The sequence below is a fragment of the Eumetopias jubatus genome, unplaced genomic scaffold (assembly GCF_037043125.1).
Source record: "Eumetopias jubatus isolate StellerSeaLion01/CBP00866 unplaced genomic scaffold, mEumJub1_p1.0 scaffold_4, whole genome shotgun sequence".
Taxonomy (NCBI): domain Eukaryota; kingdom Metazoa; phylum Chordata; class Mammalia; order Carnivora; family Otariidae; genus Eumetopias; species Eumetopias jubatus.
Window position 1 is genome coordinate 69,075,287 of NW_028274810.1, and position 16,912 is coordinate 69,092,198.

Below are 16,912 nucleotides of genomic sequence, written 5' to 3' on the forward strand. Positions count from 1 at the left end.
ATAGCAAATGCATATATTTAACCTACCATGTTTAACTCAAGCATTTATTTATAGCTCATTGAAATATTACAGTGTGAGGGATGCCTGGGTGACTCAGTCAATTAAGCGCCTTTGGCTCAGATCCTGATCCCAGGGTTCTGGGATCAAGTCCCACGTTGGGCTCCTTGCTCAGTGGGGAGCCTGCTTCTCCGTCTGCATGCTCTGCCTGCTTGTGCTCTCTCTCTCTCTCTCTCTCTCAAATAAATAAATAAATAAAATCTTAAAAAAACACATTACAGTGTGAACACCTGTGAACTAGAGGAAATACAGCATTGCTAGAACTTCAGAAAGCTTCCCTTATACCCCCTCCAAATCACTGTTTCCTCTCTGTTTCACAAAAGAATTTCCATTTTAATGTCTAATACAATTTAGCTTTGCCTATTTTTGAACACTAAATAAATGGAATCCTACTGTGTGAATTCCTTTGTGCCTGGCTTTTTTGCTGAGCATTTTGCTTGAGAAATTTATCTGTGTTGTTGTGAGTTAACTAATCCATTCATCTTTATTGCTGTAGTATTTCTTTATGTGACTCTACTCCAATTTATTTATTCTGTTATTTGTGGATATTGATGGGCATTTAGGTTACTAGTTTTTGCTATTATGAGTAATGTTGCTCTGAACATTCCTGATTACATGACTTGGTGCTCATGAGCACGCATTCCTGTTTGGTATATACATAGATGTGGAATTACTAAGTCTTAGGGTCAACATGAGTAGACAATGCCAAACAGTTTTCAGTGTTGCTCTACCAGTATACACTCTGCCATTGATGAAAGTTGTTCTCCACATCCTTCCCAACTCCTGGCATTGCCGGACTTTTTCATTTTAGTCATTATGATAGGTGAATAGTGGTTTTATGTGGCATTTCCCTGAAGACAAATCAGGTAGACCAATTCTACATATGTTTATCAATCTTTCTGGACATGTTTTCATAATGTGTGTGAAATGTTTGTCTTTTGCTCATTTCTGTATCAGGTTACTTTCTAATTAATTTGTAGGAATTTTCTATATTTTCTAGTTACAAACCCTCTGTCAGTTATATGTGTTGCAGTATCTTCTCCTACTCTATGGCTTGCATTTTTTTATCTATTAGTGGTTCTTGTTCTTTTGATGAATAAATTATTTTTAATATAGTTTAATTTAATAATGTAGTTTGATTTATTAATTTTTTTCTTTATGCTTAGTGCTTTTTTTTTCTTTCCCTACCCTAAGTTATAAAGATGTTCTTCTATCTTCTATTCTTTCCCTACCCTAAGTTATAAAGATGTTCTTCTATCTTCTATCTTCTAATCTAAAAACCTTATTCCTTTACTTTTTACCTTTAGATTTACAATTCACCTGGATTTCATTTTTATCTATGGTTTGAAGTAAGGATAAAATTTCATTTTTATTTTATATATATCTATGTGTGTAATGCTATTTGCTGAAAAGAGTTTTCTTATTCTCATCACTCTGTAATGTTACTTTGTCATAAATTAAGTGCCTCCATACATGCAAATTTTTTTCTAGAGTCTGTCATGTTTCATGGGTCTGTTTGTCCATCCTTGCATATATACTATGTTTTCTTAATTGCTGTAACTTCAGTTTTGATATCTGGTAGTTTGAGTCCTCCAGGTTTATAACTTTTGAAATTGTCTTAGCTATTTTTTTGTGTCATGTCTAATGTACTAATTTTAATCCTGTGTACTCATCAATGATTAGTCACATTTGTGTATATCAGTAATCACCATTCACCAAGACGTAGTGTTTCCATTGCCCAAAAAGGTTTCCGTGTGCCTCTGCCAGTCAGTGCTCCCCTCAAGATAATCACTATTCTGACTTTTATCAACATTGATTATTTTTGTCTATTCTTGACCTTCATGTAAAATGGTCATAGAATATGTATGGCTCATGTCTGTGAGAATCATCTGTGTTGTTGTGTCTCAGTAAACTATTCTTTTTTATTGCCCTTTGGTATTCCACTGTATGACTATACTATATTCAATTTCTTGTTGATGAAGATTGTTTTTAGTCTTGGATTATGATGAATAAAGCTACTATGGATATTTTTTTATTTTTTTTAAATATTTTATTTATTCATTTGAGACACAGAGATACAGAGAGAGAAAGCATGAGCAGGGAGAGAGCCAGAGGGAGAAGCAGGCTCCTCTCTGAGCCAGGAGCCCGATGTGGGGCTCAATCCCATGACCCCGGGATCATGACCTGAGCCGAAGCAGGTGCTTAACCATCTGAGTCACCCAGGCGCCCTGCTACTATGGGTATTTTTATAAATATTTTGGTAATCATAATACTCAGTTCTCTTGGTATATTCTTAGGAGTGGAATTTCTGGGTCATAGAGTAGGTGTATAATTAGCTTTAGTTAATAGTGCTTAACAGTTTCCTAAAAATAACTCTTAACTATTCCGAGTTGTTTGGTGTATTGGACATTGCATGTGAAAAATTGTAGAAATAATTGGGGGCATGGCATCATGGTATCTTTCTCCAGATAGGTTCTGTTTGCTTTTATTTGCCTCTTCTAGGGTGCTAGTAGCACTAGCAATCCTTGATCATGTCAGTCTAATGTCACAGATTAAGGTCATTTGAAGCCAGGTTTCAGTCCTTATCAAAGCTAGGTTATTTCCTGCTCATCTTTATTCCTGGACCCTTTCAGGGGCTAAAGTATGGAGAATTTATGAAAATCTCTCCTTGTTGGTAGGCTCTACAGTCATATTTTGCTTCTAGGTCTTCGAGACCATCAAAAGCTCAGCTAAATTTGTCAGTTTTTCATGTGTCTTTTCTAGAATTAGCAGATGCCCTTAGAGAGAAAACAACTCCAATGTCTGGTCCATCCTCCTGGATTTTTCTTCTTCTCCAGAATTTTGGCCCTGTAATTCCTCACTGCCTTATTTGCTTCTCTGTGCCTTCAAGCAGGTTTTTAAAAATAGTTTGACCAGATTTTTTTAAATCTTCTTAGTCGATGATTGGTCTGCTTTGTATAAATTGCTATTATCAGAAGCAGAAATCTGTTCCCCATTTTCTTTCAACTCTCATCCTGTCTCTGTGTACTCTCCCATTCCTTTTCCCCTCCATTATGTCTGTTCATTCTTTTTTTTTTTAAGATTTTTATTTATTTGAGAGAGAGAATGAGAGAGAGTACATGAGAGGGGGGAAGGTCAGAGGGAGAAGCAGACTCCCCGCTGAGCAGGGAGCCCGATGCGGGACTCGATCCTGGGACTCCAGGATCATGATCTGTCTGTTCATTCTAAGTGTCTATTATTTGGTTGATATTGCGTGTTTAATTATTACAGCTTTCTGTAATCCATATTTTCATTTGATATATTCATATTCTTACATGTTTAGTTTTGTGGATGAACTTAGAATCATGTTTCAAGGTCTAAGATAAATCTCTTTGAATTTTAATTTTAATTGTACTTTGGGAGAAGTGGCATTTTTACATTATTCATTCTTCCCATTTAGATTTGCAGTGTTTATTGACTTATTTAAATTTATGTTTTCCTTCTATCTATTACTAAGGTTTTGGGGGTATATGTGTGTGCACACATACCCGCGTGTATATGTGTGTGTGTGTGTGTACTTGGCATATAGTTCTTATGTTTATTTCTTTTTTTTTTAAGATTTTATTTATTTATTTCACAGAGAGAGACACAGCGAGAGAGGGAACACAAGCAGGGGGAGTGGGAGAGGGAGAAGCAGGCTTCCCGCTCAGCAGGGAGCGCGATGTGGGGCTTGATCCCAGGACCCTGGGATCATGATCTGAGCCGAAGACAGACTCTTAACGAGTGAGCCACCCAGGTGCCCCCTTATGTTTATTTCTGTTATATATTCTGTGGGTTTTGGGAATAAAGCTCTTCACCCAATTTTCTTTTCTTTTTTTCTTTTTGTTTTTTCTTTCCTGTGTGTGTGTGTGTGTGTGTGTGTGTGTGTGTGTGTGTGTGTGTGTGTGGCGCTGATATACAGGGAAGTGACCAAAAAATATTTATCTCCTTTTCAATCATTTTGCTGAACTCTCATATTGAGTCTGATGTCTTTTGATTCTATTTAAAACATTTATTCATGATTCATTTAAATATCTTTAAAAAATATTGTTAATTTGGGGCACCTGGGTGGCTCAGTCATTAGGTGTCTGCCTTCGGCTCAGGTCATGATCCCAGGGTCCTGGGATCGAGCCCCACATCGGGCTCCCTGCTCCGCGGGAAGCCTGCTTCTCCCTCTCCCACTCCCCCTGCTTGTGTTCCCTCTCACTGTGTGTCTCTCTGTCAAATAAACAAAATCTTTTTAAAAAATTGTTAATTTGCTTTGTAATCCGAGCACATGGCCTGTAATACTACTGCTTAGAATTTACTGATATTTTCACCCTGGGCATCTAGGATAAGGATCGAATAAAAACATGGACTAGATGCTTAAAAAAGATATGTTCTCTTTGTGTTGGCTACAACATCTGAAACTTTCTATATCTTATTTTACCTTATTTATTTCATTAAACCAGTTATTACATCAAGGCTGACTCTTTTTTTAAACTTTTTTATTAACATAAAATGTATTATTTGTTTCAAGGGTGCAGGTCTGTGATTCATCAGTCTTACACAATTCACAGCGCTCACCATAGCACATACCCTCCCCAGTGTCCATCACCCAGCCACCCCATCCCTCCCACCCCTCACCACTCCAGCAACCCTCAGTTTGTTTCCTGAGATTAAGAGTCTCTTATGGTCTGTCTCCCTCTCTGGTCTCATTTTGTTTCATTTTTCTGTCCCTTCCCCTATGATCCTCTGCCTTGTTTCTCAAATCCCTCATATCAGTGAGATCATGATACTTGTCTTTCTCTGATTGACTTATTTCGCTTAGCATAATACCCTCTAGTTCCATCCACATTGTTGGAAATGACAAGATTTCATTTTTTTGATGGCTGCATAATATTCCATTGTGTGTGTGTGTGTGTGTGTGTGTGTGTACACACACCACATCTTTATCCATTCATTTGTTGATGGACATCTAGGCTCTTTCCATAGTTTGGTTATTGTGGACATTGTGTTATAAACATTAGGGTGCATGTGCCCCTTCAGATCACTACATTTGTATCTTTGGGGTAAATACCCAGTAGTGCAATTGCTGGGTCGTATGGTAGCTCTATTTTCAACTTTTTGAGGAACCTCCATACTGTTTTCCAGAGTGGCTGCACCAGCTTGCATTCCCACCAACAGTGTAGGAGGGTTCCCCTTTCTCTGCATCCTCACCAACATCTGTCGTTTCCTGACTTGTTAATTGTAGCCATGCTGACTGGTGTGAGGTGGTATCTCATTGAGGTTTTGATTTGGATTTCCCTGGTACCGAGTGATGGTGAGCACTTTTTCATGTGTCTGTGGGCCATTTGGATGTCTTCTTTGCAGAAATGTCTGTTCATGTCTTCTTAAGGCTGACTCTTAATAAAGGGTCATAGGAGACTCTCAGTAAAGGGTCATAGCTACCACTTGCCTTCCTGGCTTTTATTCTAGGTGAGTTTGGTGTTGCTGATTGACTCTCATGACCTTCAGATTGGTACCAACATAAGTTTCTTCTCAGTGCTACCTTTCGGTCTTTTTACTTCTTGGAGAATTTCTTGTCTAATTTCTCTTATAGGATATTCTAAGTGTTTAAACTCCAACATTCTTAAGATGAACAGATGAATCTACTTTCTACTTTGCCAATGAAAATTGAGGTTATAGTAGTGATCGACCTTCATTTACTGCACCCTTGTCCTAAAAGTCACCTACATTATTACCCATTTTTATCTTATTTCTCCTGGTATTAGACTTTCTCTGCTCAAGGTTTTTCTGTCTACTTGTCCCCCTTACCTATCTCCTTATGCCATCTCTAATATCTTGGTCATTAGATTTTTTAAAAAAGATTTGTTTATTTGAGAGAGAGAGAGCGTGTGCAAGTGGGGCTAGGGGCAGACAGAGAGGGGGAGAGAAACTCAAACGGACTCCATGCTGAGCACAGAGCCCAATGTGCGGGGCTCAGTCTCACAACCCTGAGATCACAACCTGAGCCAAAACCAAGAGTCAGTGCTTAACTGACTGTGCCACCAGGTGCCCCCTGGTCATTAGATTTTTTTATTCCTCCTGTATCTTCAACTTCTCTCTTGTTGTGAATCCTCACCCTGTATAAACATGCTGTATATTCCCATCTTAAAAAAAATATATTCCCTGCCTTCATACTCACCCCCATCTAGCTACTGTCCTATTATTTTATTCATTCAAAATAAAACTTTCTCACCTAACATTTATTTTCTAAGTCTTGCTTTCTAGTTCCAGTAGATTGTTAATGAAAACAGTACAGGCTTTGAAGACAGTTAGAGCCAAGCTCAAATCTCAGCTCAGGAACTTACCATCTTTGAAAACCTTAACCTTTAGGCTCTGTGTCTTATCTGTAAAAGGAACCCTGACTTGTTAAGGTTGTTTTGAGGATTTGTATGAGGCTCATAGGAGCTGAGTCATGGCAAACAAGATATTCTCTAGATGGGAGTAAATACTACTATTATTTTGACTACCCTTTTCCTTTTTTTAAAGATGTATTTTCTGGTTTGTAATCATGTTTTTCAAGTAGTTGAGGTTGCAGAATAGGAACCTCAGGAAAATACAGTGTTGGTATGTATACAAAATTAAGGTAGCTTATCCCACGCTTGTTTAATGTGTTTGATTTCTAACAAAATTTCATTTTATTTTCTAGAAGACAGGACTTTCCTTGGTGGTCAGGTATTAGAATTATTGTAAGTGTAATAGATCAAGTTTCTTAAAAGCCTTATTTCTTATTTCAGCACTTATTTTTTTTAAATAGCTCTTATTTCAGCACCATGTTTAGCATTAATCCTTTTCTGTTCTTCCCTCTATTGGAAAAGGGATGAGAAACAGCATGGTGTATTCACAGAATGTATCATGTGATTCAAGGGATAATAGAAAAGTCTTCTCAAGCAAAAATTGCTTATCTACTGACCTGTGATAAGAACTGGAATTTGTTTTTTTGAACTTTTTGATTGCCTATGCAGACTCCATCACTCTGAGAGAATATAGGGGATTCAGAAATCAATCAAATATAGGCCCATTTTAGTAAAAGAAGAATCAGACATGTAAATAAATAATCAGAATCTTTGCATAAGTGTACTGGATTTGAGGAGATCAGAGAACTGTTGTATGAGGCATTCACATGGAAGTTGATATTGCTCAAAATTATGACAAAGTACTGTGTTTGAAGGGAACGTATTTCATCTTCAGTGAAAAGTGGTAGGGACCCAGAGGTTTAGAGATTGCAAGAAGGAAGAGGATGAACAGTTGACAAAATCAGATGGCATGAGACTAAAAGGAGGTGATTAATTTCTTGGTAAGAGTCCTCCTCTAAAAACTGTTTTTTCCCCCAGTTTTATTGGGAAATAATTGGCATACATCATTGTATTAGTTTCAGATGTACAACATGATGGTTTGTCTTATGTATAATGTGAAACAATTACCATGATAGGTTTATTTATTTATTTTATTTATTTATTTAATTTATTTATTTTAGAGAAGGAACGTGCACATCTGAGCGCGTGTGCAGGCGAGTGCGGGGTTGGGGGGGCAGAGGGAGAGGGGAGAGAATCTTAAGCAGACACTGTGCTTAGTGGGGAACTGATGAAGGGGCTCAGCTTGATCCCACAACCCAGAGATCACGGTCTAAGGGAAACCAAGTGTTGGCTGCTTACCCGGCTGTGCTACCCAGGCACCCCTACCATGATAGGTTTGGTTAGCATCCATCATTTCATATAGATACAGTACAAAGAAAAGGACAGAAAATTTCTCTTGTGATGAGAACTCTTGGGATTGACTCTCTCAACAGTATCCCCGTATGTCATACATCAGTGGTAATGGTTGTTATCATTTGTACATCACATCCCCAGTACTTACTTATCTTGTAACTTCTAAGTTTGTACTTTTTGACCACCTTCCTCCAATTTCTCCTTTCCTCACCACCTGCCTCTGGTAACCACAAATGTCTCTTTTTGTGAGTTTGGGGTTTTTTTTGGGTTTTGTTCTTTTTTTTTAATTCCACATATAAGTGAGATCATATAGTATTTGTCTTTCTCTGACTTGTTTCATTTAGCAGAATGCCTTCAACATCTATCCGTGTCGTTCCAAATGGTAGGATTTCTTCTTTTTTGTGGCCGAACAGTATTCCATTGTATAATTTCTGTAGATTTGATGGAAAAGGCAGAAGAGAACTTTAATAAAACAGTATAATGGGCATTTTCACAGTGATGCTTTTAGAGCACACACAACTTTCTTTAATCAAAAATACTTAAAAAAACTTTTTATTAAGAGAAAATTTAATAAATATACAAAAGTAGACAAAAGGGAAAAATGAACACCCCGGCCTATCACTCGGTTCAGTAATTATCAACTCATGGCTAATGCTGTTTTATCTCTATCTCCCCCTTCTTTTAGAATATTTTGATGTAAATCACTTTTTTAAATTGTTTTTTTTTTAATTTTATTTATTTGAGATAGAGAGCGAGCAAGCGAGAGAGAGAGAAAGAGAGAGTATGAGTGGGGGGAGGGGCAGAGAGAGAGGGAGAAGTAGACTCTCCACTGACCAGGGAGCCTGAGGTGGGGCTCAATCCCAGGACTCTGGGATCATGACCTGAGCTGAAGGCAGATGCTTAACTGACTCAGCCACCCAGATGCCCCTAAAACCCTTTTTTAGATCATCACTTTTTTAAGATTATTTTCAAGTAAATCTCAGACATCATATGGTTTTACCTATAGAGACCAATACCTAAAATGTAGGTTTTGGGTAGATAGCCTGTCATTTTCATTTTTTGTGAGTTTCTTGTCAAGTTTTGGTATCAAGGTTTTGCTGGGCTTGTAAGACAAGTTGAGAAGTGTTCTCTCTTTTATGGTCCTTGAAAAAGTGTGTACATAATTGACACTGTTTTCTTCCTTAGAAGTTTGAAAGAATTCACGAATGAAGTCACTGACTTAGTGTTTCGTTGTTGCTGTTGTTGTTGTTGTTAGGTTTTACAGAACAGATTGTGTGTATCTACACACATACATATATGTAACATACATATACACATATGCGTGTATATATATAAAACCATTTAGTTTTTTTCTATATCTGTACAAGTTTTAAGTTTTCTTTTGGTAGAAATTTGTTTTTCTAAATAAATCAGATTATTTTGAAGTAAATGTCAAGATTGGATCAGATATGGATATCTAAAATAAAGAAACAACATTACACACACCAAAAATTTATCATCATCAAATATCCACTCAGTTCGCATTTCCCCAATTGTACTATAATTGTTTAATCATTTTGTTTGAATTATGATTCAGATCAGGTACCTTCAATACATTCAGTAGCATGAATGTATTCATAATGTCTTGTTAGAATTTTTAAATACCTCTATCTCTTTTCATTCCTGATTTAGTAATTTGTGTCTTCTCTCTTTTCTCTTGACCAGTGTTACCATGTATTCATCAACTGGTGAATTGAACCTTTTATTATTTTGATGCTTTTCTTTGAAGATTTCTCTCTCTTTTATAGAGCAGCCAAGCCAGCAGGATTATTTTTTTTACTTTTCATATATTATATCTTTGTTTATGTTTTTGTTTTCTATCTTTATATGTCCTTATATTTTATATGTGTGTCTTACAAGCAGATTTGAAAGTTTTCTTTCTTTAAAAATTCAATCTGAAAAAAATTAAAATAGATAAAAATAAATAAAAATTCAATCTGTCTTTTAATTGGTTGATTTAGACTTTTTCTTACAATGTGTGATATAATTATAGAAACTGGAAACAGATGAGTAGTTATCAGGAGTTAGGGTTGGGTTTGGGAAGGGAGGTGGGTGTGGCTACAGAAGGGCAACATAAGACATCCTGTGATGCACCCCTTCTGTATCTTGGCTGTGGTGGTGAATACACAAATCCACACATCTGACAGAAGTGTATAGAACTAAATATAGACACACACACACTCACATAGAAATGAGTACAAATAAAGCTGGAGAAATCTAAATAAAACCAGTGGATTTTATCAGTGTCATAGTAGTTATGATATATTTACTATAGAGTCCCCCCTTATCTGGGTTTTTGCCTTCCATGGTTTCAGTTACCTACAGTCCAGTAGCAGATGATCCTCCTTCTGAGCTATTATTGTCAGAAGGTCAATAGCAGCCTAACACTATCATTCATCTCACATCAATAGTAGCCTAACAATCATTCCCCTCACTTCATCTTATCACAATCACTTTATCATCTCACATCATCACAAGAAGGGTGAATATAGTACAATAAGATATTTTGAGAGAGGGAGAAAGACCACATTCACATAACTTTTATTACAGTATGTTATAATTTTTCTACTTTATTATTATTGTTAATCTCTTACTATACCTTATTTATAAATTAAACTTTATCATAGGTATGTATATATAGGAAAAAAACCAGTAAATATAGGGATCAGTGCTGTCCATGATTACAGGCACCCACTGGGGGTCTTGGAACATATCCCTCACAGATAAGGGGGGGTCTATGATATATTTTGCATTGGGGGAAAATGGGTAAAAAGTATATGCAGTCTCTCTGTCTTGCTTCTTACTGCATGTGAATCCTCATCTCAAAATAAAAAGTTTACATAAAAAATGTATTTACTGATATATTTTGGTTTAAATCTACCATAGTACTATTTACTTTTTATTCTGATTATTGAATATTATTGTTCTTTTTTTCTTCTATTTTTTGCTCTTTCATTTCTACTCCTTGATTATCGTGGAGGTGCATGTTCCTTACTGTTTTGTTTTTTTCAATGGTTACCATAGAGGTTGCAGAATGCATACTTCACTTATCAAACCCTACTTTACAACCATATTTTACCTTTTTGGTTGTTCTTTATTTCCTTTCATTTTTGAGCTTCTTTCTTAGTTTATTGCTTTTTTCTGAAGAAAATTCTTTCACAGTTCCTTTCTCAGTGGTCTTTTGGTGATGGATTATCTTGATTTTTATTTATTTGAAAATATCTTTATCTTAATTTTTGAAGGGTAGTTTTGCTGAACTTGGAATTATTGCCTCCTAGCCCTTAGAAAATACTATCCCATTGTCTTTTCATTCCCTAAGTTTTTGTTGAGAAATCATCTGTCAGTTTTATTGTTATTTCGTTAAAGATATTCTGTCATTTTCCACTGGCTTCTTTTAATATCTTCTCTTTTGTCTTTTTTTCCTGTAGTTTTGCTTTGATGTGCCCAACCCTGTATATATGTGTATATGTATGTGTATGTATATTTTAACATATATTCTGCTTGGTGTTTGTATCTTGATATCTTTCTTCAAATAAATTCTCAGGCATTAACCTTTCAAATATTGCTTTTGTCCCTTTCTCTTCTTTCCTTTTGCACATCCGATTACAGATTGTTAGACCCTCTTACTGTATCCTTTTCCCCCCTTTCTTATGTTCTGCATTCTTTTGGCTTTCTGTGCTTTTCTCAAGATATTTACTTTTGTCTTCTAATTCTGTAGATCTTTCCAGGGTCATTTATAATCTGCTGATAAATCTACCTGTTATGGGTTTCTTGTTGTTGTTGTTGTTATTTTTTTCCAGTTAAAAAATTTCCCTTTGGTTCTTCATAACAGTTTCTAGTTCTCTACTAACATTCTCAACCTTGCATTTTATTTTATTGAGCGTATTAAGCATATTTTAAGTCCCAGTCTGATAACTTATTTTTCTGGATCTTCTGTTGACCTGTTTTTGTTGTCTGTTATTTTTCTTGTTTTTCAATTCCAATTTTCATTTTTCCTGTATACTTGGTAAGTTTTCATTGATTGTCAGACTTCGAATGTAAAAATTTTTGAAATAATCTGAAAACTTAGATGATGATATTTTCTTTTAGAAAAGATTTCTGATTAATTTGGCAGATTTTTAGGGGGCATTAGCAATTGTGGATCACCTTAATTCAGACAGGATTTGGGATGATTCAGATTTAGCCCTTAGTTACTAGTTGGCTGTCTTAGTTCATTTGGGTTGCTGTAACAAAGTAACATAGACTAGGTGGCTTACAAACTATGAAAATTTATTTCTTTACAGTTCTGGAGGCTGGGACGTCTCAGATCAAGGTGAACAGATTTGGTGTTTGGTGAGGGTTGCCTTTCTGTTCGTAGGTAGCCATCTTTTCTCTGTGTCCTCAGGTGAAAGGAGGAGCAAGGAAGCTCTTGGGGGTGTGTGGGGGGGGTCTCTTTTATAATGGTACCAGTCTCATTAGGGCTTTGTCCTACCTCCCAAAGGCCCCAACTCCAAATATCACGTTGGGGGGAATTCAACATATGAATTTGGGGGGGGGAATACAAACATTCAGTATATAGTGTTAGCTATCTATTTTTAGTTTACTCTTTACCCTTGTAGTTATTTTTTCAAGATCCAGTCTTATAGCCTAGCCAGTTTATCAGGCCATTGTCTCTTACAAGCACACCTCCCCTCCTATCTCTTTCCAAGGCCACGATACTCCAATTTTTGGTCCTTTACTTGAATTTATCAAAAGCTAGGTTCAGCTTCTCAGCCTCTAAGCTACCTCTATCAGGACTGTCAGATATCCAAAAAGAAAAGCAGCCTCAAATGCCAGGCTTATTTCTCTGTGTTTCCTTCTTACACTGAGTTTCAAACATAATTTTTTCCTATCTTGCTAGGTCTCTCATGCTTTCATTGTTTACCTTTTCAAGTTGATTTTTGCAGAAGGATTATTTTTCAAACACCTAATCTCTCAGATTACCCTGCTGTGTTCTGCTTAAAGCCTTTGTACATCCTGTTTCTCCTGCTTAAAAAACTCTACTTCCCCATCGCTTCTCAGCCTTTTGGCTAAGATCAAGCGTAAAAACTCTACCTCCCCAGTCCCCCCAGTTTACACCTGTTCATGCTATAGATCAGATCCTAAAGAGCCTTCCTCAGGCTTCTCTGACTCCCTGACTAGATTAGGTCCTGTTAATACAGTCTTTTATAGCACTACCTGCAGTGCCTTCATTGCACCTATGGTTTGTAGTTATAATTTGTGTGTTTATTTCCTTTAATGTTTACATTTTCAATGCAGTGTAAGGTTCTTGAGGAAAAGGGCCATATCAGGGTTTTTTTCTTATTACAAATTATAACCTATAGGAAGTATTTAATATTTCTTCATAGATTGGATGTACTGGTATTGGGTTAAATGATTGAGACTTCCCTTGAATGATAATGGCAGAATTTAAAGAAGGAAAGAGATTATGCATTTTTCATGGGTCCTGGAATGGGAGGCAAGACACAGTGCATCTTTTATTCTTATTTTTATAAATGTATTATAAAATACTTCAGACATATTAAAAATATAAGGAATTATATAATATATCCCACTATCCTCACAGTTCTGCTTAAGAAATAAGACATAATTTATATTCATAAAGATATACAGAGAGCCCAGAAATAGACCCCCATAAATATAATCAACTGACTTTGACAAAGGAGCAAAGGCAATACAGTGGAACAAAGATAGAGTTTTTTCAAAAAATGGTGCTAGAACACTTAGGCATCCAAATGCGAAAAAATGAATCCAGATACAGACCACACACCCTTCACAAAAATTAACCCAAAATAGATCATAGACCTAATTGTAAATACAAAACCCGTAAAACTGTTAGAAACTAACATAGGAAGAAACCTAGATGACCTTGAGTACAACGATGCCTTTTTAGATACAACACGAAAGACATCATCCATGAAAGAAATAATTGACAAGCTGGACTTCATTTAAATTAAAAATTCAGGGCACCTGGGTGGCTCAGTCATTAAGCATCTGCCTTCGGCTCAGGTCATGATCCCAGGGTCCTGGGATCAAGCCCCACATCGGGCTCCCTGCTCTGTGGGGAGCCTGTTTCTCCCTCTCCTGCTCTCCCTGCTTGTGTTCCCTCTCTCACTATGTCTCTCTCTGTCAAATAAATAAATAAAATCTTTTAAAAAAAAGTTAAAAATTCTACTCTGTGAAAGACAGTATCAAGAGAATTAGAAGATAAACCACATATTGGGAGAAAATATTTATAAAATATTAATAAGGACATTTATCCAAAATATACAAAGAACTTTTAAACCTCAATAATAAAATAACAAACATTATTTTTAAATTGGCCAAAGACCTTAACAGATACTTCATCAAAGAAGATATAAAGATGGCAAATAAGCATATGAAAAGATGTTCCACATCATATGTCTCTGGGGAAATTCAAATTAAAACAAGGTACCACCACACTGCTAGAATGGCCAAAATCCAAAACACTGAGAGCACTAAATGTTGGTGAGGTATTGAGCAAAAAGAATTCTTCTTATATATTGCTGGTGAGAATTCATAATGGAACAGCAATTTGGAGACTAGTGGTTTATTACAAAACTAAGCACACTCCTAACATATAATCCAGCAACTACCCTTTTTGGTATTTACCCAAAGGAGTTAAAAACTTATGTCCATGTAAAAACCTGCACAAGGTTGTTTAGAGCAGCTCTGTAACTACCAAAACTTGGAAGCAACCAAGGTGCCCATAGTAGGTGAATGGATAAGGTGTGGTACATCCAGACAATGAATATTATTCAGAACTTACAAGAAATGAGCTGTCAAGCCACGAACAACATGAAGGACACTTCAATGCATGTTACTGAGTGAAAGAAGCCAATGCAAAAAACCTGAATACTGTATGATTCTAATATGACATTCTGGAAAAGGCAAAGCTATGGGGACAGTAAAAAGATCAGTGGTTGCTTGTCGGAGCAAATTGAAGTGGAGGAGAGAGATGAATAGATATAGCACAGAGGAAAATCAGGGAAGTGAAAATACTATGAATGATACTATAATGATGGAATATGTCATTATGCATTTATTTCTCCAAATCCAGACAGTATACATCACCAAGAGTGAGCCTCGAGGTTAATTATGGACTTTGGGTGATTATTATGTGACTGTGGGGGTTCATCCTTGGAAAAAAAAAATGTGCCATTCCTGTGAGTGCTGTTGATGGTAGGGAGGCTAGGACAGGGATATGTGGGAAATCTCTGTATTTTCCTCTCAATTTTGTTGTAAACCTAAAACTGTTCTAAAAAGATAAAGTTTAAAAAAAATCGGAAAAAATCCCCAGAGAGATTGAAGGGACAATCTCTACTATTGATTAATAAAGCCCTAAAAGACATAGCAACCAAAAAATATACACAATATACTAAGATATAAACATATATGTAGTATACCCAGCAATTACTTTGACTTTTAGATACTTTTATGATAAAGTAACTAGTTTTTGTTTATTGTTAATTTGTTTAAGGAAATTTTTCTTTAAACTTTCAGATGATACAGCATTGTTTGAGTTGATTCAACTAGTTCCACCAGGTACTGTATTATATTTTGATAAGATAATTGATGTGCAAACCCATGTCAAAGAATGCTTTTTAAAAATACATATTTTCCCCTTCTTCCCAAATTAAGAACAAAGTTGAGTTTCTAGTATTGGTCCACTATGCATTGAACAGCAATAGATCAAAATAATAAATACATAACAATTGGCATAAATCGTATTTGAACATATTCTAAAACTGAATAAATAGTAATAAAGGAAGGTGGAGAATTATATGCTATCATCCTAGCATATTTTGTGACATTCATAAAAATTGACTTTGAGTTTTTGTGATTTTTCTCAAACAACTTTTTTTATTGATAAGGTAATTATCTTTGTTTTTGTGTGTTGACTGTTACTGGGAATGGGGAGTGGAATAAAACCTTAACTGTTTAGTAAACATTACACATCTCTGGGGTAGGTAAAATTAAAATTAAAATGTGGAGGATAACTTGATTTTTGTTATTTACTTCTGTGAATATAGGAGAAATCTATCTTAAATAATTATTCTGTGTGAAAAGTGGAGAGCTATATGTTACTAAAAATTAGTAATCTAAAAGATTTTGAATATTACATGTGTACTTAATTTGGGTAACCACAAATTCTAGAAAATGTCTACATTTTTTTCCAACATGTAACCTAATGTCTTACAATGGCAATTAGAAAAGAATGGAAGACAGGAAAAATTTATGGAGATGGTAATTACATTTTAGGTTTGTAAATGTCATACCAACTTGATATGTTTACAAGGACTTTTTTTCTCTAGAAACACATAGGTACTCACAAAATTTATATGAATATCTCCCTTCTGTAAAAGGGGAGGGAGAATTAGTAATATGTACTACATTTCTGAATTAAGGAATCCATTTAACATAACTTTCTTTTAATTTTCCTTTCATAGAAAAAAAAAATGACCCTGAAGCAGAAATTTCAGTAAGCCATCAGGCACTATATATATTGTACTTGATCATATTGTTTCTAAATAGAATATTTTGTTATAATTTGAATCATAGGATATCTTTCTTGTAGTGGGTGAAACCTTGTCTACGTATGATGAAAATACACGAGATTTCATGTTCCCGGGTCCAAACCAAATTTCTGGACACCATGATTCAAACCGCCAGGTTACCATGAGGAGGATTTCTGGCCTTCGAGTAAGTGTATTTTCTCAATCAGTCTGTGATGTAGGATCATTGTGAAAAACCACCACATAGGCTTTAATACCTGAAATGTGAAGAACTAATTCAAAGTTTAATTTGGTTCAAAACATAATTTTTTTATGAAATTATGATGTTATTTTAAACATACTGAAATCTGAACAAAGCCCATCTTTCATCCAGAATTAACAAGTGTTAATTTGCCTTATATTCTTCAGATTTTTCCCCTCTCCTTCTGCCTCCCACCTCCACCTTCCCTATCTGTCTCTTCCTTTTATTGTTCTCGCAAAAGAATGACCAATAAACATTTGAAAAGGTGC

At 35.7% G+C, this 16,912-nt stretch overlaps 1 protein-coding gene across 4 annotated transcripts in view; it reads left to right on the top strand.

Moving 5' to 3' along the window:
* SPATA6 (spermatogenesis associated 6) overlaps positions 1-16,912 on the top strand; it is a 144,101-nt gene that overhangs the window by 41,068 nt on the left and 86,121 nt on the right. For all 4 annotated transcript variants that reach the window (XM_028106932.2, XM_028106933.2, XM_088022432.1 and 1 more), the window contains exons 4-5: positions 15,390-15,431; positions 16,465-16,589. In XM_028106932.2, the coding sequence (XP_027962733.1) occupies positions 15,390-15,431; positions 16,465-16,589 (167 nt within the window). The remainder of the gene's footprint in view (positions 1-15,389; positions 15,432-16,464; positions 16,590-16,912) is intronic.